This window comes from Labrus bergylta, chromosome 12, assembly GCF_963930695.1.
Source record: "Labrus bergylta chromosome 12, fLabBer1.1, whole genome shotgun sequence".
In the NCBI taxonomy this organism is placed as follows: domain Eukaryota; kingdom Metazoa; phylum Chordata; class Actinopteri; order Labriformes; family Labridae; genus Labrus; species Labrus bergylta.
This window is the reverse complement of record NC_089206.1, coordinates 23,574,619-23,597,041: the sequence shown is the minus strand read 5'-3', so window position 1 is coordinate 23,597,041 and position 22,423 is coordinate 23,574,619. Positions and strand designations below refer to the sequence as shown.

Here is a 22,423-nt window from a genome sequence, read left to right as displayed (position 1 = left end):
CACATGTTTTAATTAATTAATTTAGCTTTCTTAGAATACAACACTGCCTCGTCTTTCCTTGTTTTATAGTGTTGTTGCAGTATTTCTGCAGCAGGGTAGCCATGGGAGGAGGACTAGATTCAGAGAAAAAAGCAGCAGAAGAGGCTATACGGAGTCAGAGGGAGGAAGAGGCAGAATGAAAGAAACAGGCCTGCAGAAATCACAACAGGGAGCATCTCTCTTCCTCTGCCTCTTTAAAAAGCCTCCTCCACCCGTCTATTCTCCTGGGCCGAGCATCGGCAGCAGAGAGGAGACATAGAGAGAGAGACAATGAGAGAGAGAGAGACGGTAGATATCAGCACTCAGTATCTAATCTCCCAACCCTCTCTAATGCACCCTGGAGTATCCTCTCCAGCACAGACACAGGCACATAGATAGGAGTCGACAGCTGCACAGGCTGAAACCAGGCACCCGAGCTTTGTAGCTAAAGGTAGGCTTTCCCTGCTGGGCCTCGACTCAGAACAGAGGGGAGGGCAGTAGCAGGTTTCAGCGAGGAGGAAGGATGGTTTAAAGAGACATACTGTAAACAGGCAGAACAAGCTGGGTTTCTTTAAAATCTTGATTATGAAGGATTACTAGCCAAGTATACAACATTTAAAAAAGAAAAGAAAGTCCTGATAAATTACTTCATATCTCTTGTCTTCAAAATAAGGTGATAAACTAAAACTGCAAAGTAGGATAAACAAGGCCTGGGTTTTCTTTGTATCTTCTTTTAAATAGGACAGTGGATTGAGTAGGAAACTGGGGATAGAGAAAAGGAAAATACAACAAAAAGGGGCCGAGGAGTTAAACCCGGGCTGGCCACTTCGAGTCCTGCAGCCTCTGTACACGAGGCGCTGACTAATCATTAGACCAGCCAGAGCGCCGGCCTGTTTCTTCTAATGCAGTTCACCCTGCTTTTATGGAAACTTCTGAAGGGTCGTAATGTATTGAAATTATTGAAATTAGACAAACACTTGATCCACAAGCTGATGTGTGTTAGTGGGAAATTGCACAAAATGCTCACTATAAATCCTGTTAGTGAAAATGTCGACTGGCCAGACTCCCAGCTGACATTTTCTTGAAATGCACTCACATTGTAGTTAAAGGTGACTCAGAGTAGCATCCCCACCTTTTTCGTCCGCCCACACAAACTTGTGTGCGTTACCTATTCTTGTATGTTTACACCTCACAGCTCTGTCGAAGGAAAAATATGTTTGCATGTGTGTTTCATTACATAGTCAAACTTCTACTGCCAAATACATGCGAAGCCAACTACTAGCCTGGCATGTACACTGAAGCGTTTGTAATCATGTTTGTGGTCCATGTGTACGACGGTTGTTATCAAACATTGTCGCCTGACTGCAGAATTTCTTGAAAAGGATTCTGTTTTTAGTGGAAATCGTTTTTGTGTAAACGTGGGTGTAGTCTGCAGAGAGGATCACAGGTCACTGGCCTCAGTCAAGGAATCACAGCACACCTCACACTCTTTCATATAGTACCCTCTTCTCCAGTATCACCCTTGGACAATGTCACAGCACAGTAAATGTTTAAAACTGCAAATAAAAAAATCTTTATACAAACAGAGTTGCAGCCTGAGTTATCTTACTCTCCTTTAATTTCAAAGGGGATTATTCAAATGTGATGAATTGGATGTCACTTCAGGTGGGCTTTACGTCTTCCCTATGACAAGCAGAATGATGGATGCTCTGTTTGTTTTGACTGAAATCACAGCACTGGGTGGTTATGGATCTGTTCACAGGGAGCCAAATGGAGTCCCCTATTATCTCCACCTTGTTAAAAGGAGCCGGAGCTGAGAAAGCCTTTGTGCTCCAACGCTGGAGGCTTACAGGCAGCAACAGGGAGATGAGGAGGAAGACAGGGCGGGGCGGGTAGGGTGGAAGGGGGGGGGGGGGGGGGGGATGGGGGGGATGGGGGGGTTGTTGGTAGACAGGACAGCTAGAAACGAGCTTCCTTGTCTGGCAGGGAGCAATGAAATTCCCCTCCACACAAATCACACCTCTTTCTTCTTCTCTTCCTCCTCCTCCTCCTTTTCTTTCCCTGCTCTTCTCTTCCTCCTCCTCCTCCTCCTCCTCTTCCTCCTACTTTTCTTTCCCTGCTCTTCTCTTGCTCCTCCTCCTACCTGCAGGTTACAGTTACACAAACGAGGCTCTCATTGGGGCGAGCTGACACCATGGATATTATGGTCACTCTTCTTTCCAACACTTACTAAAGCAATAAACATATTGTTGCAGAAAATACATATGCTCAATGTTGTGAGTAGGAGCATACAGTCAGAAGAGTTTACATCTGGACACACACACTGGCATATGTATAGGCAGTCACAGGAGGTTAGCAAACTGTGTTTCTATCCCCTTCTCTGCCTCCATGAGAGCTGGACGTTGATGAATGATGGAGATTACAGGACAGACTGCTGCTTAGCGTCATCGCAGAATGAATACAATCAAACACAGAGGCACAGGGAGCAGAACTGGCTGTGTGAGGCTACGTGAACACTACGAGGTTTTTTCTCAAAAAACGGATAACTTTTTCAGTGAATGCCTAGCAGCCGCACATCCTTGCACTTTATAGCCACCAAAACGAGAACTTTATGAAAGGCTGCTGTACCCTTTTGAGTTTGGGAAATCTGTTTACCTTTTTACGGCGTCTGGACAGAAACAGAAATGTTTGGAGATGATGCAGACACACACACTAATTATTGCTATTTAATCCGAATCAATCCTTCTGCTATTAGTCATGCAATCATTAATCATTTTCCCAACAGACTACAAACAATATTAGTTTTAACTATCAGCAGTTAACACAACTTGTAAACAGATGCTGACGCCGCAGAAAATAAGACCTCTTTGTCAACTAAGGCAACAATTACGATTGATCGTATTTACAATGATTAATCACATGATTGCTCTAACATCGCCTCAGGGTAATGTGCAGACTTATTTGTTCCCCAAATGCAAAAAGAAGTCACGCAAATTCAAGCTGCATTCATGCAAAACACTTACAAAGTACTTTAATTAGTGATAGCGAGGCTATGTTTAAACTCTCACAGGCTTCAGTGTACTTCATAGGAATTTTCACAAAGTTTTATAAGGATTTCCAGCGAGTGTTTACGGTAAATTTGGACAACTGAGGAAATGCTGATTGGCTTTCACAACAAAAAGTTCAGCAGATTTGAGGCCTTAGATTAAATGTTTGATTTATAACAATTGCTATCCTCGCTTTGATGCAGATATCGATTCACAGAGATAAATGAATCATGATAAGATGGAGTCGATGGGAGCAGGTATGTCATTACAGCAGATAACAGCAGATTACCTGAATACACCAAAGCCTGCTGAGATGTGATTGGTCAATACAGCTTAGACTACAAACAAAACCAAGAACACTTCACATGCTGAGAACTACAAGCCCTGTGAACAGAGTCTACATTTCTATGTAATACACTTTGAGAATGTAACACTGGAGCTTGTTAGCGGTCTTGCAGAGTAAAAGCCTCACACAATGAGGGATCTGTTTAACATCCTGATAACAATGTTGAAAACAGATTTGTAGCCTGAAATGTGATTTAATTTAAAAGACAAACATTGGGTTTTACTTCACACAATCTTTTTTTCAACAGCCTTCGTGTGATAAAGCACAAACAGGGACAAGAGGAGCATCATTTTTTCTTCAGTTCAGCTCATTACAACAAGAAGAAGCATTACTATGAAAAGCACCTCAGGACTCCAGACTGCAGAACAAGATGCTGACGGGGGAGAAGAGGCACCTGGCCTACTTTCCAAAAGTTACCCAGAATATTCTAAGTCAATCTCATTTGATTAATCAGAGGTGGAAAAAAAAAAAAAACGCCTCGCCTGAATCAGCGCTGGATCTTTTCATCTTCTCCGAGGCTGCCGTATCAGTGACACCTCCGCCACATTAACACGTGTAGATAGTGGGAGAGAAAGAGGACAAGGAAGGAAGAAAAGAGGAGAGGGAGACACCGCCGGAAAAAAGATCGAGGAAAATCAAAGAGAGAGCATGACTTTGACAAAGCAGATTAAAAAAAGAATAACAGGCAGAGAGAATGTCACATCTAATAGGGACACGACACATCAGGGCTCCTGTGAGAGGCCGAGCTGTCACACAGGAACGACTCTCTCTAAAAACAGAACGAGCTGCGACTCGGCGCCGCTAATCAGAGCCGACGTTGGGAATACAACTCCTCGCTTGTAATCTATTTGCAGGAACGTCGCTAAGCTTCATTTGCAGGAGATTTTATTTGCAGCACGGCTGTGTTTGTCTTTCTCTTAACTACAATTTGGTGGAGCTAATGAGCTTGACATATTGCCGAGCTCAGGACAAAGACGAGGCATCAGAGCTTATCGGGGGGGGGGGCGCTCTACAAGCACAATGACATTTCATCTGGAGAGGATGGCATCTTGACTGGTTTGCATCTGCGTTAATTATCCAATAAAACATGCACCAACCTGTGCGGTCTGAATTAAAGCTCCCACATGCAGAGTCCCACATTTAGACTTTTCCAGGACTTTATTAAAAACTATCACCTCAGTAGAAGACATTCTTTTGGGGGGGGGGGTTCAAATGTGTTGCTCACACTGCAACAGAGTTGCACATGTTTCAGAGTCAGTAGAGGTTTGGGTGTGACACACACCTTGAAACATTTCATAATAATATTGCAACTTGTGAATTCAGTTTAAAAAACGAATCCTGGGAGAAGAAAAGAGGAAATGTTTGAGTCTGAATGTACCGCTGAGAGCATCCCTCCAGTCTAAAGATGATTTGATATGCATCATATCCTTGTCACTAATCCCTTGTCTGCAGTTATAGCTCGGGCACTGAGCTTAATGTTTCCCTCTAGAAGTCATTCAGCTGGATATGCAGCATGCTCTCATCACTGACACCATGTCATGTTTAGGGCTACATCCTCTTTGGCCAAACTACTCCCCCTCCAAACAGCACAGCAGCCAGACACAGAGAAATTTACCAGAGGGACACTCAAGTTCAGCTCTGAGCAGCTGCATCCACAGACCCTATCTGTCACAGCATGTCACAGTTATGAAATGTCTCGGATTCCCTTTGGCATTACAATGCTTTGTTGCTCCTTCTTTGTTAAGGTTACTTACAGAACCCTGCAGAAATCTTCTGGTTTTTTGTTTTATTTTCCACTGACATTATTTTAAAATGTAGAAAATGCTTCTCTTGAAGAATAGTTTGCAGAAAATGTACTTATTTCCTTTCTTGCTGCAGGTCTTTAGAATATAAAGACTTACATCTTAAGGTGTGTTCAGACCCTCCCTCGACCCTTATCACCATCATCCCTCTACCTGTACCCTCATCCCTTCATCCCTCCACCCCTACCCCCCTCCCCTATCCATCAACCCTTAACTTTATCCCATCCCTCGACCCAAACATCTAACTTCACTCATCGTTTCGATCTCTGCCTTACATACTGTATAGCAATGACTGTTCTAAATCATTATCTATCTTGGTCTGGTCTCTGTTGAGACACCAAGAATCTGGGCCAATGCAAAGAGGAATATTCACATTTTTTTTCAAATGAACCCGATGAAGTTTCAAAAAGGAAACATATTTGATTGACTTTTTATTTCAATAAAACATAAGTTTCAGCTGTAATAATGAGCACAGTGCTACAAGTGCTCCACACTAAATACTAAAGAGGTATATAACACATGAACATCCAACTGTCTATCTGGACTTCAGCTCTCATCGGCAGTGCAGCCAACCGTGACAAAACCCACTGAGAAAAAAGCATTTTCTTTAACGCTGTTCTACCACACCAAGCTGGGTGTAAGGGTATTAGTGAGTGTGTGTTTACATGTCTCATTCCACACTGCCCACAGGTATCACGCTGTCCAGCTCAGCAGACCTCTGTAAATACCATGCAGGGCCTCAAAGATGGCCAAGGGCCTATTAGTTCGACATGAAAGACAGAATGTGAATCACTGGCAGTGGGTACGAGAAGGGAAGGAGCATGACTGGATTCAGGCAAAGTGTCTCTATTAGTGTGTGCGTGTGAACCCCAAACGATACTTTGAACACTGCACTACACTGCATGCCAGTTCATTTGGCTCCAGTTTGGGTAATTGCTGAACCAATCAGCTGATGTAGAGTCATTCACAGATTACAGTTTCACACAAACACACACACCATGTCCGTGTCAGTGTACATACACACCCACTGTGTAGGAATAGAGGCTCTCCACAGCGGTGTAATTAGGTCCGGTCACTGCAGAGTCGTAATGGATAACCCTGTCTGAAAATGGCCGGGGGCAGCACACATAATTGAGTGTGTGTGTGTGTGTGTGTGTGTGTGTGTGTGTGTGCACTTCACAAGGGAGGGCTCCAAAAATGGCTTTTCTTGCTGCTTGCTCTGCTTCTGTTTCATCTTGCTGGAGAGTGTGTGCAGCAGCACATAATGAACGTGCATTGTGAAGCCCATTGTGTGTGTGTAAATGTGGACACTGGGAGGTCGGTGTTTGAAAGCAGAAGTATGTTAGTCAGATTTAGAGCTACAAAAAATAAACCTCCAGATCTTTAGCTTTTCTGTATATGTAAGAAACCAAGAAAGTTCTCTGATTAGTGCAAGCAGGTCATGACAGATTGTCAGAGCCACAGTACTGTATGTTTCATAAAATGGCTAAAGGAGGAGAAAAGAGCCACAAGAATAGAGCAACAACAAACGGGCTGAAATCTCTGTAGAATGAACGGAGCCTAAACTTGGTAGGATTATCATGACTACAGGCCCTGGACACAAACGTGCATTTGACCCCTACCTACATACGCAAATATTACACTCGCACTGCATGTGTTCTCCCCAAGCATACAGAGTTTGGTCGCACAATAGCACAGGGCTACACACAATCACACATAACGTATTCGTTTGAACTTATTGTTTCATAAACTAAAACCTTGTCTGGGTTCATCACTGAAAAAAAAACTAAATGAATCTGGGACTTCCTTACACTGGTATGAGCAGCCTCTCACAGTTATTGCTCCTTCCTTCCTTTTATGTACATGTACACAGCCAATAGTTTGTAGTTCTAGTTGGTACGTAGAAACAGCTGTTTGTGGCTTGCAGCTCTCTCTCTCTCTCTCTCTCTCTCTTTTCCTTCCTCAAAAAAACATGAAAAAGCAAGAAGGCTAAGACTATTTTGTCCAATATTTATATGCTAAATCTTAAGGCAAGACTCCCATTCTCCAGAGCCCTGGGCCCTAGCCCACTTTGCCCATGAGGTGATCCGCCTATGGGCCTAAGACTTCATGGAAACTTTAGCAAGACATTTATTTTTTTATAGAGAATCATTTAACATAAGCAATGTTTTTCAGTCAAATACCGTTTGTGTTTCATCTGTAACATTTTGTGCCCTCTTTTCAAACTAGCCCGTAACTCTTTATGTTTAGTGTTGTAGTACTCAAAATCAGTGTTGGTCTCAAGAATGGTCTGGAGACCACTTTTTGAAGGTCTTGTCTTGGAATTGAAAGCATTTTTACTCTTCCATGTCTCTGTGTCAGACTGGGCAGACTCTCGATTTTGAATCAAGATCGGTCAAGACCACCACTGATAGGTTGTTTTTCCACTTCATCACTGTGATTACAAGGAAAACGCCTCTTCATAAAATATCAAATAACTTCAATTCATTCATCATTTGATTTCTGACCCCTGGTTAGGACAGCAACCTCCCCGGTGTAAGTAAGTGACAAGCCAGCTTCACACGAGATGATGATTTTTTTATGATATTTATGTTCTTGGTCTTGACTCGGCCTCCTTCTGTAAATGTCTTGGTCTTGTCTTGGTCTCGGAGCGCTCTGGTCTCTGGTATGTCTTGGTCTCGGTTAGTGTGGCCTTGACTACAACACTACTTTACCAATTGTTTTAATTACATATATTTTATTTCTATTGGTGTGCATTAGTCTCTAATCGTAAATCCATTTTGTTTGGTACCATGTTTTGTCACTATTTCTCGTTTTTCAGTCGCTGTAAATCACTTTGAAATGTATTTGCTTTGTATTAAAGGTGTTATATAAATTAAGCTCGATTGATTGATCATATAGCATCACTGTTGTTGTGAAATATTCGGTGATAGGCCTGATGGGGTGAACAAGTTACATAAAAGCTTACTTTAAAAATTGAATTCATGACTCACAGTGAGTTGTATAAATAATGCAACCTTCACATTGCTGAACTTGAAACACAGCTTTAAAAAATCATCAAAATGTAAATGTCGATATACGAGCCGCATGAAAGGCAGAGAGAGAAGCAAACACATTAAAGGGATCTTCAAAGTCAAGATCCCTCATGTGCTTGAAGTCATGTGACGCAGCCTGCTGATTGTGTGATGGCTTGATTTCAAAGGGCCGACATAAGGTTGTAACTTCAGTTTCCTCTGAGGGAGGGGTCCATGAGAGGGAGGGGTCATGGTGAGGAATGAGCCGGTTAGAAGAGAGTGAATGTGAACTGAACAATGAAAGCAACAATAACTTGAACCTGATGTAACAGAACACAAAAAGGCAGCTCAACCAATAATACATCCCTGTGAAACGTCAATTTCTGGCCGACTCAAAAAGCATCCTCTTAACCCCAACAGCTTTCATCTGACAATATCCTCTTTAAGTGAGGGGGAACTTTTGGTAATGGAGGTGCAGCCAGCAGTTAGCGTTAAAGCACCTCCAGCCAAGACTTCTTTTTTCATGAACTGTTTTCAGTCCAATCATCAACTTGAGGAGTGTGTTCAAATGATCAGCACAGCCATATTTGTTAACCCGGTATATCTGCAGAGTAATTGTGTCACTTACTTAAAGTGTTTGGCACCTGCCTGTCTAACAGGATCGATTGGCGCAACCTTTATCCACTTGGTATTTGGCCTCACTTTAATTATATTTTCTCTTCTTTGCCGGTCCGTCTACCGTAATTTGCCGTATTGAAAGGTGTCACTGAACTGTCGCCACTCCCAAACTCACCTGCGCACCGTCACTGGATGGATGTAACACATCCACTCCCCACCGAGAAGTCAAACATTAGAAAATCAAGGCAGAGGACATGGTCTCTGCAGACACAGTCACCACCACACATGTATGGAGGCCCAGAAGGGATGACTGAGCAGCATTACTTTTGTACAAGTCTAGATTTATTTTATTTTTTTAAGAAAAAGAATCAGACATGACTGAAAGCTGTGACAAAAAAAAAAGTCCTCTGATCTGATCCTTGAGTTCAGATCATTTGACCCATCCATGATTGGGTGATTTAAAAAAACAATGCCATAGTGTTCATTTTATCAAGAATATTAATGATACAGTGATGATACAGCATGATAGTGTATATTCTGTAGGATCTCTGCTTGTCAGTTTTCCTGCTGGTGAAGCGGAAGTGGGAACAAACTAAATCAACCAAACAGCAAACAAAGATCATCTTTTTTTACAGGACTGTTTAAATATCTGTTTTTGTTATTGTGGTCACTTTAAAGTCACTTCATGATCACAATCAGTGTTTGTATTAAGACGTGTTCTGTAATAAGATGGAGAATGTCAGAAGCAGCATCATCTTCTTCTGTCCTTCGGTTCGGCTCATTATATGAATATTACATGGTTACCCTGAGCACAATAGACCGGGCTGATTATTTTCTTAAGTCTCAGCAGTATGTGCATTATGAAATCACTGCAATGGACTGAGGAGGCAGCCTTGTAATTGCATTGCTGCATTAAATGTGATTAAATAGCACTAAGACGGCTTTTCGCAGTGTCTGCTTGCTTCTTTAAAAATGCAACAATAACGCTGGAGGCTTTTCTTTTTTTTTTTTTGCAATGTTTTATGATTAATTTACATTTCTCATATTCCCTCTGGGGAGTGTAATGTCACACTGACATACAGCGGCAGGACGTGTGCTGAAACTCTTGCTCTTGCTTTTAATAATGGCTACATGGAACACCTTTTTGTGACTGAAACTTTGTATTTTCTCAAGGGAAGTCAAAGAAATGCTGATAACAGGAGAGCTGTGATGATGTGAGCAGAAGTACTTGTGACTAAAAGAGAAAAAAAAAGTTGCATTGTGTGAAAAGAGTTTGATAAATGAGAGAAGGCTCTTCAGGGAACAATGATACTTGACTAAATGATGTGGCAGCCTGCTGGAGGCTGAGGAGCTCTTTCAGGCTGCAAAACGACTGATCCTGGACCGTGGATACATCACGCTCCCCTCTTCGCCTGTCTTCTTCTCCTCCGCCTCCTCCTCTTTCCTTCCTTAGTGAGACTGCCAACAGATGACTCCTGCCAAGCACCTCCCCAGGAGAGACGTGTGTATATGTGTGTGTGTGTGTGTGTGTGTGTGTGTGTGTGTGTGTGGGTGTCTTTCCACTTTGAGGGCAACGTTGGCAGTAATGTGTCTAATGGAAGATAAGCAACACTCTCTCAAACAAGCCTTCACAGCCAAGCACTTCCCCCAACATCGTCATGCTGAGTGCAAGAGAGAGAGTGCTCTATCCCCTGCCATCTCTTTGGACACACACACACACACACACACACACACACACACACACACATACACATAAAAAGACACACGCATACACATAAAAAGACACACGCATACACACATCTTGAACACACATGCAAAGGCACAAACACACTCAAGCAATACAAAGAGTGATGGTTTGGATCGTCAGTCTCAAAGCGGCCTTTATCATCAAAAATACAAAGTCTGCAGAGCTTTGCACATATTCATGACACACGCATACACACACACATACACACACACACACACACACACACACACACACACACACACATACACACGCACATACACACAAGAGTTGGATAATGATGAGGTTCAGTTAGAGACGGACACCTCAGAGAAAGTGAAGCTTTGTATCTCCATGCTCAAAGCTCCCCGCAATCATTTCTCCTCTAAAGTACGTCCTCTCACACACACACACATACACATAGACACACATGCACAAACACACACACACACATTGGTGAAGTGCTTTGGAGAGAGAAGGACGAACGCAGCAGAAGGCACTTATAGGAAAAGAAAGAAGGAGAGTCCTTGACTGCCGGCTGACCTCGCAGCTTGTTTGTGTCGATTCTGAGCCGAGCGTTGTGACGGCGAGGAGAGCAAGAGAGAGGATGTGGAGTTTATTACACACAACACAACGAGCGGTGACAGGCGAGGGAAGGATGGAGGACGAAAGAGTGATGGAGGACACCAAAGGTCCGAGTCCACATTGTCAAGCAATGAGTACAACACCTGAACTGCTGCCACGATTTTTCCTTTTGTAAGGGTGAGGCAGATAAATGGGCTGGCCGTATCAGACACATGTGCCGTAGTTCACACACAGGACTTCTACACTGACCACAGATATGGAGGGAAGAAATAAACATAATGCAACCATACATAGACGTATGGCTATGTTGTCACTAATGAAAACCTTTCTACAGCCTTTGAGTTATTATTGTAAGAAAAAAAAAAATTGAAATCCCTCAAATTCCAGCTTCTTGATTATAAATACATCAATACTTTTCTGAAGAAACTTCTGTTTTATCTTTGTGTTTTGGACCAACAAAAGATATCTTCTTGTGTAGCGGTAATTACATTTTCACCTTTTTCTGACATTTAATAAACCAAAACAAAGAGTCAGTAATTTAATAAAGATAATTTAATAACAATGAAAATATTAAATATATGCTGAAATGTAATCTATGATCTGCATCTGGAAGGTAAATATTGAAAGAAAATTAAGCATATTTCATTTATAACCGTTAACCTTAACATATGCCTGCCTCTGTACCCATAGGATGCTTTAAATGTAATTCAATTACAAAAATTATTTGTTTCCTGTATTAGGACGATTAAACGCTGTAGCTTTGATGACTCATTCTTTTTTCCTTCCTCTTAATGGGATGGTTTTTGCCACCTAAGTACATGTTCAGCTTTAAATGAGCCATGAACACACCCGCTTTATTATGAGTCAAACACAGCACAGCACCTCAAATAAACTGAGCAATAGAATTATAATAAAATAAGTTCAATGTACTGAGAAACGTGGACAGCTCGCTCAGGTGATATTATTTATAGGGCCCGACTGATTTATCTGACAGCCGATAATATCGCCTGATATTAGCATATCAAGTGACTATCGGCATCGGCTAATTTATCGCATATATGCTGCAATATTACTAAAGTTAATTACCTGTCAAATATGATTTCATTTGAGTTTCATTGTATTACACTAGCAGTTCTCTGTCACCAGCAGAGGGTGCTATATGGAAAACAACAATCATGATCACCCTCCAGAGGGTCAAGTGGTGATTCTCGTACATGCACAGTTACTTTCCAGTTGGGTGACCATCTTGTCTTTATTATAAATCTTTTCCACAGGTGTTTGATACCTGCATTTGAGGGATCAACACAATAAATGCGTAAATCTGTATCTGTATTTAATTCTACAGATCAGAAGAAAGATATCGGCTGATATATCGGTATCATATTTCTTTCTTTCCCTAATATCGATATTGCATTATTTATAGTAATATTGTGAAAGTAATACGAATGCGAAATGATTTTTTTGTTGCTGTTAGATTATTTATAATAAAATGGTGGCGAACACTAGTTGGTGGGGCCCCCTTTCAATTTTGGACTTGGGCCCCAACGGACTCTAGAATCACCACTGAATGCCCCTGCAGTTTACCACATCATACACTGCGTTGTGTTTTGTTCTTATGAAAAGAGTTTGTGTCGCCTGACGCCCACTTTATTTGTTCGTCTATCTCGTTATTTTAGCATCCTTATTAACATGCTCCTCACAAAGTTTACTTGGATTAAATGACTTGGATGAAAGTCTGTTTGTCTGCCGTCTTTGGCGCTCCTCATTCCTCTGCGCTCCAGTTGCTTTATATCAGCGCTCTGTGAAGTTTTACTGTCTCGTCCTCTTCAATGTAAATCCCCGTCTCCTTGAGCACAGGCGCAGCGTCTGTCGGTGTGTTCACTGTTTTCACGCACTGACTCCAAAAATAGTTTCTATAGCTGGGCTGGGTTTGGAGACTGTGCCTTTTCTAGTCTTTTCCTTGAGCTTTTTTTTAATTACTCCCCTCTCTTGTGGAGTCTTGATTGAAGTAAATATTCAGTCCTTGGTAAACAATCCTCACTTGCCTCCATGGTTGTTTCGTTATTTTTTTACTTGACACTCAAGGTAGCAGAAATAATTGCTCTCAGGGGTGTTGTGTTATCTGTCAGTTTAGTATTCAGAGCGCAGATAAGGTCAGCCACAAATTCAGCTTTCTCTGAGTCTTTAAGAACAGCACATATCCACATTTCTTTAACTTCTATAAGACTCAGAAGACACTTCAGCTTCTTTAGGCTGCAGAAAGATGATTGATCTTTTAAGCCTTTTTCTTGATATTAGCTTTCCATTAGCTTTCCAGGGGCAGCTGTAGCTCAGTTGGTAGGGTTCGATGACTCTACCAGCTGAGCAACATGTCCGATGTGTCCTTGGGCAAGACACTTAACCCCACATTGCTCCCGCTGCTTCAGTGGCGGTGTATGAATGGATTAGTGTTGTACTTACTCTCTGTTTTACGTCGCTTTGGATAAAAGCGTCTGCTAAGTGAATTGTAACATTGTGGCTTTGTTTCCTTCACATAAGGTCCTTCATAGTAGCTTCCAACCTCTGATCCCAGTGTTTTCATTTCATGAGCCAGCTCCATGTGTTCCTGTCTTAACTTGTGTATTTCAGCCAGGATTGTAGCCTCCTGTTCACCATCTTGTCTCTCAGTTGGCGTAGGCACAAGTGTTTCAAGCACAGACTCTTTCTCTTTTTCTCTTCCCCATAACGCCCACTTTTTTTTTTCCAAGTCTCGCTTTTATGTATCTCTTTGCAGATTCAGGTCAAGAGAAGGTGTGTTACATTTCTCTCTGTTTTCTAAGTATGAAGCTACTTTGTCGAGGTTCGTGACCAACCCGCTGTGGCTAACGGCATCACAAGGACTAAGCTGTTTCAGAGACTGAAGGCCAGGCTGTGTGAGAAACTAACGCTGTAGTCACTTTTGGAAGCAAAAATAATGGATAGAGTGTTTTAGAAAAATGTTTGAAAAGCACTCAGAGGATTAACCATCTAGTGTTGTTATTGCTGTATGTTTATATTTTAAAGGGGCCTTCACAAAAGACTGTACCAAGTTACAAAGCCAACATCACCTCTACAGTAGGTTTTGGACCTTTCTTAGCATGTGTTTGGCCTTTTGTTTGTTGTCATCATAGATTGTAAATATTAATGGACAAAGCCTGAGTGACGGCAGCCATCTATTACTGTAGGGGGCTTTGGAGTCCCATCGATGGCGGTCTCCATGCTGGAAATCCTGTCTCACCCTAACTTTCAATCAACCTAACGACAGGCTGAGAGCTGGAGCTGAGGCGGGTTTTAAGCCTCCTGACAAACCGTTACAATATGCCCACTTCAGCTACGCGCTTAATTCTGAATAACTCTTATCCTTCATCAATTAAAAAAAGAGTGATAGAGACATGAGCTAATAAAAACATTTTCATTTCTGCTGTAGAAACAGGCTTTTTAAATGTAGTGTGTATTTGGCTTCTGGTGCTTCTGCATCCAGCCTCAAGCGGACAATGCAGGAGGAAATGCAGGATTTTGCATGTCTGCATTGGCTTCATTTCTTCAACACCGGAGGTTGCCGCTTGGTTGTCATCTTGATTCTACAGAGCCAGAAGCGACCATGTTCATAGGCGAAGGTGTATCCGCTTTTCTGTGTCTCTGTCCTGGTTAACAGGTTCCTATAGCAACTCTGAAATCACAGGAAGGAACTGCCAACATTTTAATCAACATAGGATCATAATTTACAAAATGAACATCCTGCCATAGTGAAGACGAAGCCATTTTCTCTCTACTTGACTCCAGGTCAAAATTCAAACTAACAGCCATGTCAAAAAGTTTGAAATGCACACACGACCACATCCCCCCCGTCCTTCATAACCTGCACTGGCTCCCCATCCCCCAGCGTATCCACTTCAAACTCCTCACCTACAAAGCCCTCCATAACCTGTCTGAGCTCCTCCACCGGCAAACTCCCACCCACACTCTCAGGTCTGCTGACTCAAACCTCCTGTGCCCCCCCTGCAGGACACACTATCGGTCCTGGGGGGACAGGGCTTTCTCCATTGCTGCTTCCACCCTCTGGAACGCACTCCCAAAAAACATCCAAGACTCCCCTACACTCACTTCCTTCAAGAAATCCCTAAAAACTCACCTCTTCAATACTACCTACAACCACTAACTCCCACCATCCCCCCTTTGATTACTTCTTTGTTGTACTGTCCTCGTCGTTTTTCCTGTTATTCCTTGTTAAAGCGTCTTTGAGTATCTAGAAAAGCACTAAATAAGACTAATTTGTTATTATTAAATGTAATTAAATTAAGAAAGTTTTACTTGAATCTATGTGAAATTGTGTCTGTGACGAATAACAAGCAGCAAAATCCAACCCCTTGGAATATAAATTGGTCGTGGATTATCCCTTTGAGTACACTTTAGTCATAAAAGGATATGCAGACAAATTCAGGAGACACATACCAGATTGATTTTTAAGTCCTGAGACAACAGAGCCGCTGTGTTCAAAGGTAGGGAACATCTACAGTAATAATTCCTCTCCTCTCTGTAGTTTATCCCACCCTGCCCTCCAGCACTCGTCTCTCACTGAGGTGAATATACTGAGGTCAGGACCCTAAATAACAACAGCTCTACCCTCCGCTGGGCACCAACAAGCTCTAAAACTGTCAGCCTGTCCCTCTCTTCTCTGCTCCCTCACTGCTCCTTCCTTTATGTTGTGACACTCTCCCTCTTCCACTTTTATTTTGTGTTTTTCTGGACAGTTTTCTAGAAACAGAGACTGAGAGTTAAAGAGCCGTCAGAGAGCTATCTCACGTCAGCATCGAATTAAAGCCACATTATACATTAGAAAGATTATCAAGGCAAACTGGGTTCCTACTGACTGCTCCAAATACAAGGACATTTGCAAAATTACTAAGGGTGATTAAAGGAGGTGGTAAGACTTGCATAGCATGAAATTAGGAAAAAGCTCACAGAAAAATGTTCAATATTTTCAACTGATTCTTCTTCTTACTAAATTTTACTTTTGCGCCTGATTTGCCCCCCAGAGATCTGGGGGATCCAGAGCCCTCCGCTCTGATGGAATACTCGCAATAGCCAATGAGAGAGAGCGAGCAGACCAGGAAGCGTCACCTACCAAATGTTGTGTACTTACAAGTATACACCTCACAAACATGGCAGCCAACATAAACACAACTGTGCCCCGAGCCAAGTAGAATATCCAAAAAGAAGACGGGCAAAACAGAACGGACTCCAGAAGATCTCGTGTGTGTGTGAAATCTCCACTACAAACAGCAGGTGTGTGGTCTGGCGATCTGGCAGTCATGCTGATTCATCTAGTGTTGTGCCCGGAGGATTATAATGTTAGAAAAAAAGTTGAAACTGTCCTTATGTCAGGGGTTTCCCACATTTTTAAAATTGGTTAAGATTTGAAAATCACCTGGGCACTGGTGGTGCAGTGGTTAGTGCATGCCCCATGTACGGAGGCTGTAGTCCTCTAAGCGGGCGGCCCAGGTTCAAATCCCACCTGTGGGTCCTTTCCTGCATGTCATTCCCTACTCTCTCTCTCTCTCCCTGATTTCCAACTCTATCCACTGTCCTATCTCTCCATTAAAGGCACAAAAAGCCCAAAAATAAAATGTAACAAAAAAAAAAGATTTGAAAATCACCTAGTGTGTAGCCAGCGTAAAATAGCAAACATTTATTGTAGTGTTTTAAATTCTTTTTTTCCCCAAAAATCTCTTCGAGACAAAGAAGCAGCTGTTCATGTAATACTTTAGCACCAATATGCTTCATCAATGCTACCTGGAGCTGTGCCCGTATTAGCAGATAAAGATAACACTCTACTCTTTATTTGTTACTGCGATGAAATCTCAAGATCAGCTGACCTTACATTGGGTTTTTCCACGACAGTAATCCCCCCCCCGCTCACTGCTGTGACGCTGTAAGGAACCCCACCGTCGTGTCAATACAGCGGCACCAGAAGTGAACAGGAAGTGAGTGATTGGGATTGCGAGGGGCAGGCAGGGACATTTGGCGTCTGATTCTTGCTGGTATACGCAAGTAAACCCCACAAGCTGCTGCTGAACGTTTGCCAGTGATACTGCATCAGCCACTGTTAAATATTTAATAGTCTAACAGTAGTGTGATGTCATTGCTTCACTGCTCCAGTTTGCTTTGAGAGGAAGTCCTTCACCCCCTTCCCCTTCCCCCTATTCCCTTCTATATTTATCACACAACACACCCATTGTAAGAAAAGGTGGAAGAGACAGAAAGTAAAAACAGGTTTGATTGCATCCGTGCTAGACTTAGGGGTTTACACTCACTCATCCTCCCAGTATTTCCCTCTCTATTCAGTCAGAGTGTAGAGGAGCAGCCATGCCTGAAGCCTTTTAAAGGGGGCTGCTGCAGCAGCCATAAAGGCTTCTGTCTTCACTGAATGGTAAATGATTCACCTGTTGGAATTGGAGAAAAATGGTTCAAATCCAATCTAATAATGGGAGTCAGAATAGGGCCGGTCTTCACTGGTGATGGGGGTCAAAGCAGGGTGAAGATATAAGTTCAGCCCTGAGTGGAGGCTCACAGGCATGAATATCATCTTCAGTGGAGCGAAAAATACTTTTTTTCCGTCACCTTGCATAAAAGGAAAAATGCGCTTTGGTGTGGATTTATGCTGATGAAGCAGCTATGCAAGATGTTCAGGGTAGAGCTGCAACAATTTATCCATTAATTGATCATAAGACAACTAATTGATCAAATTTTTGAGTATTTTGGGGGATTTTTCAACCAAAAATGTCATAAAGAAAGCTTGGTGCAGCTTCATCAATGTGAGGATTTGTAGTTTCTCCTACATGAAAAGTCTTTGGTTTAGGTGTTTGTTTGCCAAAAGAAGCATTTTGATGACATGACCTTGGGCATCATAAAAAAACTGATAATTAAATGTAATAATTAACCGATATACTGTATAGTGAATGAAAGGAAGTTGTTAGTTGCTGGGTTTGATAGGGGTTGAAAAATGACTTCATGGGGATAATGAGGCGTTGTTTAAATGGAACCATGAACAGAAATCTGTTCTCCAAATGTCTGTCAGCTCTTCTCCTTCCGTCTCATTACAATCTGTTTCACTTTGCAAAGTTTGAGCTTCTTATTGGCTAACGGCTCATTTACCCTTCACTGATTGTTTAAGGCGATTGATTGGCTGGGATAATTGCCTCTCTGGATAACCATGCCCTAATTAGGAGTTAATTGAAAAGCATCAATGACTGAAGCAGCGTCTGGACAGAATTAGACCGGAACACTCGGAAAATTGGGCAAGTCTAAACTTTTCTTCATTTATTTCTCGTTCTTCCTTTTTCTTTTTCTTCTCCTGCTGTAAGAGTGCCAGTGAAGGAAAAGGAGGATACATTATGAACCCCACAGGATTCCAAAAACAACGACGCAAGCCAAACATAAACTTACAGTATATTCTCAGAAGCTACAAATGTCCTCAGTCGGTCTTTGTACCATTCACTTAATTTAAATCACTGTAAAGTAGGCCGTGTTGCATGCTGTGAATTCAACTCATAACTATGGTGGTCCAAAAAGTGAGAAAAGAAAACATGTCTTTCTTCAAGCACATTATTCACCCAGAAAACAGATTCTGCCGTGTGATGTTATGGATTCTCATAATGGCACCAAAAGCAGAATTACGTCATACAGCTGAAGGTGAGCTCATCACGAGGACAAACCTGGTCAGTCTGTGTGGATATGAAAAGTACTGAAAAGAGACCAAAGATCGATGGAAGGCACGTGTTGTTTTATGATGTAACGGATGATGAAAATCCTAAGACCATTACTGAAATTGCTAAATCAACAGTGACAACCATGAGCGCTCAAGTCATCACACAGGACTCATTAGACCATCAGAGAACACCAAGAGGGACGTTAAAATCTAAAATATCTTGAAACAAAGACAAAGGTCTCAATCGGCTAGCTACAGTATGACAAACCAGTTATGAACAACGTGCCATAGTACTGTGATGCAACATCACAACTGAGAAAAATCCACCCCCCTTATAAGACTTGGACAGCGCATAGAAGAAATAAGTATGTAAGTGGGGTTTGAATTCAAGGAAACGTCCAATGTTTGTTGAGGTATTTGTCCACAAAGCCGGGAGATGTTGAGCTTAACCTAACAAAAAGACTGGCAGCTAAAGATGTCCAAAGTTTGATTCAGAAGAATCAGTAGATTTAAATGGAGTCCTGTCTGCTAAAGGGAAGCCAATCCACATCTGATCCTTTCTTTATTCAGCTTTGCTCTGTTTTGTCAGCCTGCTGCAGTTGCAATCTTCTTCTCTTTTTTTTTTTTTGTTCAATGAAAGCCGTGTTCTGTGCTCCAAGAGTTGTACTTCAAACAAGAATGTAAAAAATGTATTTAGTGATCAACACTCAAGTTCAAGAAACACATGGATCTAATGATCCTTTAGAGCTGCTCTCCTAACTCCTGCCTCTGTTGGTTTAAATGAAACACATCACCACGAGCAGGTCTCTAATCAGCTCGTGTGCTCAGTAGAAAAAACATTTTCTTAGATCTCAAATAGAGCGAGACCTTTTACTCTGCGTTCATTTCTTGAGCTGCATTCTCAAGAGTTGAACTTTAATATCACATCAGTCGTTTAGTTTTTCAGCTTTATACGTTTGAATGAGCGACGTCAGAGTAAGAATCACAAAGCTTGTGAAAAATAAAGTGCGCCATCTTTTATATTTAAAATTTTATAGTTGTAATGGGACGCGTCTTGTCGAGGCGGCCGCCATGATGAGCCGCCATGACAGACACAAAATGTTTACCGTTGCCGTGGAAACACCGGATGTTACGTCAAAGATCTTTTGTTATTGTAGTATTGATCGAGAGCCCCCTGGCGGCAGAAACTACATCTTGTATCTTTAACTGCTATTATCCTTTCTTTTTTACTTCCGTAAACTTGAATTGAACAAATCGTAATGGCACTACATTTGTATCTTACTTGCATGTATTGATCTTTTGGCATAAAGAGAGCTCTGTTTATAATGAATAAACTACTTCAGTTCTGTGGGTAGAAGAACTCTATCATTCTTTTCTGGGTCTCAATCAATCACCTATCTTCAGTGAGTGCAGAAGTGATCAGATCAGACTGGAAAAGAAACAAATGTGTGTCTTAGTTAAAGGGAATAAGAATGTCCCCTCAAAGTATTGAAATCACTGAAGCTTTAAAAAAAAAATCTATTTCATAAGACAGTTGTGCAGGAGACAAATGAAGCCATTAAGAAACAGGCAAACTTGTTCAACTTAAACAGTGTGCAGGAGATTGCATGCTTTTTTTGACCTGATATTAAGTGCATAGGACTTCTATTTTGGTTGCCGTGGTATCCAACTAGTTTGATTTTTACTAGTACAGCGGAGTCTAACATGGTGGTATCATGACAGCCCTACTCAGGTGTATTCTTAGATGCACATTTGTCATGGTGCAGCTCATGTGTTGGCAGGTTAACCTTTGAGGAAACATCTAGAGCAGAGGCAGAGACTTAAGAAAGTTGGGGAAAGACCTACAGTTAAACTCCGCTCCTGAAGGGCATTTAGGCATTTTCACCTCCTCTCACTCTCCCTCTCATCCTCCCCCTCACTTTACTTTTCAACCCACCCAAACATGGAGCTGCCGGCACATCTGCCAAACCCACAGAGTGACTGACACCTGTGGAGATTGGCAGGCTGAGCCAGAGTGATCCACACAAGCCCCTTCACAAACTGTGTGAGTGTGTATGACGTAACGAAGTGTAAACACTGGAGGCCATTTCAGGAAGTTTCTGCTGAGAGAGGAGGAGGAGGAGGAGGAGGAGGTTAGATTTCGTGGCGATACTTAAAGAGAATATTAACTTCCATCGATCAGCTGACACGAGCTCTGCCTTCTGTCTGCATGAATCATCCACTGATCAGAAGAGGCAAGGAAGAGGAGCGCTGGGGAAGAGATGCAGCACTCAGGAAAACAATCCTGTCAGTCAAGAATCATCAAACATCCTTGATGGTTACACCAGCAGAGGGCTTGCACTATTTAAGGACTATTCAGCTAAACATGCACATTTAAAAACAGACCTCTTGCTGGTCTAATGTGATGCATAGACATGCTCTGACTTAATGACAGGTTGATGCATTCAAGTCACAAACCCAAAACTCATTTTCACGTCAAAGAAAGAAGCCACAAGCTGTTTATGTTGCTGACACTAAAGAAGAGGAGAGTTTATCAGCTTCATCCTGTCAGCCCTGTGTGCATCTCTTTGTTTAATTCTTCCTCTGCATGTGAGCAGATGGCATCACCTCTGCCGTCCTCTCCCTCCACGCACAGACCTCCCTTCATGTCCTCTCATAAAAAGAAATGAACAAAAAAAAGGAAATGTCACACCTACCGTTCCCAGAGATGTGGTTCTCTATCTCACCGTGTCCAGCTTGCCTTGTGCAGATACTAAGTTGAATGTAGAGTCCCACGTAATGTAAACTCCCCAGCAGCATCCTGAACGCTCCCATTTCTCTTCTCTTTTTATCTGCGCTCCTTTTTTCACATCGGGTGGAGAAATGCACGTGAAGAAAGGGTCTCTCTTTTTTTAATGTTCTCTTTTTCTCTTTAACTAAATCCTGGTGACTTTTTTTTCCTGCTAGACAGCGAGAGATGTACCTGTGGAGAATGAAGACACGGAGAAGTGGCTGCAGCCTCCCTCTGTGCCAGCAGACTGACTGAGCCTCTGCATCCGCTCAGTCGGCTCTACATGCGGCGGAGGGACTTCTCCCAAATGGGAGGTGCCGCGGCTTCCGTTTGGGAATATCAGCTATGAGAGGAATTATATTAAAATACATGCGGGATACTTTTTTTCAGCTATGTTCAAGGACTTCTATAAGACCACTAAAATGTTCAAAAGCACCCCCACGTTCCTCCCTTTGAGGTCGTTTATTCAATGTTTGCTAAATATTAAAGGGAGAAACACACTTTCCACTGACTCATGGTGACACTCTTAGGGTTAGGCCTGTATCTTTCTAACTTTTCTAAGGGGTTTTCCAAGTCCTAGAAAAACTTTCTCCTCAATAAATTACTTCTTTAAGAGCAGAGGGGATTTTCACAATAATTTTAAGGTCTTCATTATTTCATTAAGGTCTTTTTAAATACAGCATTTTTAGTTTTATTGAACCTTATTTAGCCAAGTTTGTCCCAATAAGATCATATATCTCTTTTTTTTAAGGGTAACTCTTTTCTGATCTTGAA

General features: G+C 42.0%; 1 protein-coding gene across 2 annotated transcripts in view; it reads right to left on the bottom strand.

Moving 5' to 3' along the window:
• The window catches only part of LOC109985595 (V-set and transmembrane domain-containing protein 2-like protein), a 41,407-nt gene extending 19,495 nt beyond the window's left edge, over positions 1 to 21,912 (bottom strand). Inside the window, exon 1 of one of the 2 annotated variants that reach the window (XR_010667516.1) lies at positions 21,576 to 21,912. Coding sequence is in view for 1 of the 2 variants with exons in the window: in XM_020636000.3 (XP_020491656.2) it covers positions 21,576 to 21,693 (118 nt within the window). In the remaining variant the exon portion in view is untranslated. The remainder of the gene's footprint in view (positions 1 to 21,575) is intronic. The other variant, XM_020636000.3, reaches the window with a different exon arrangement.
• Between the last annotated feature and the right edge of the window lie 511 nt (positions 21,913 to 22,423).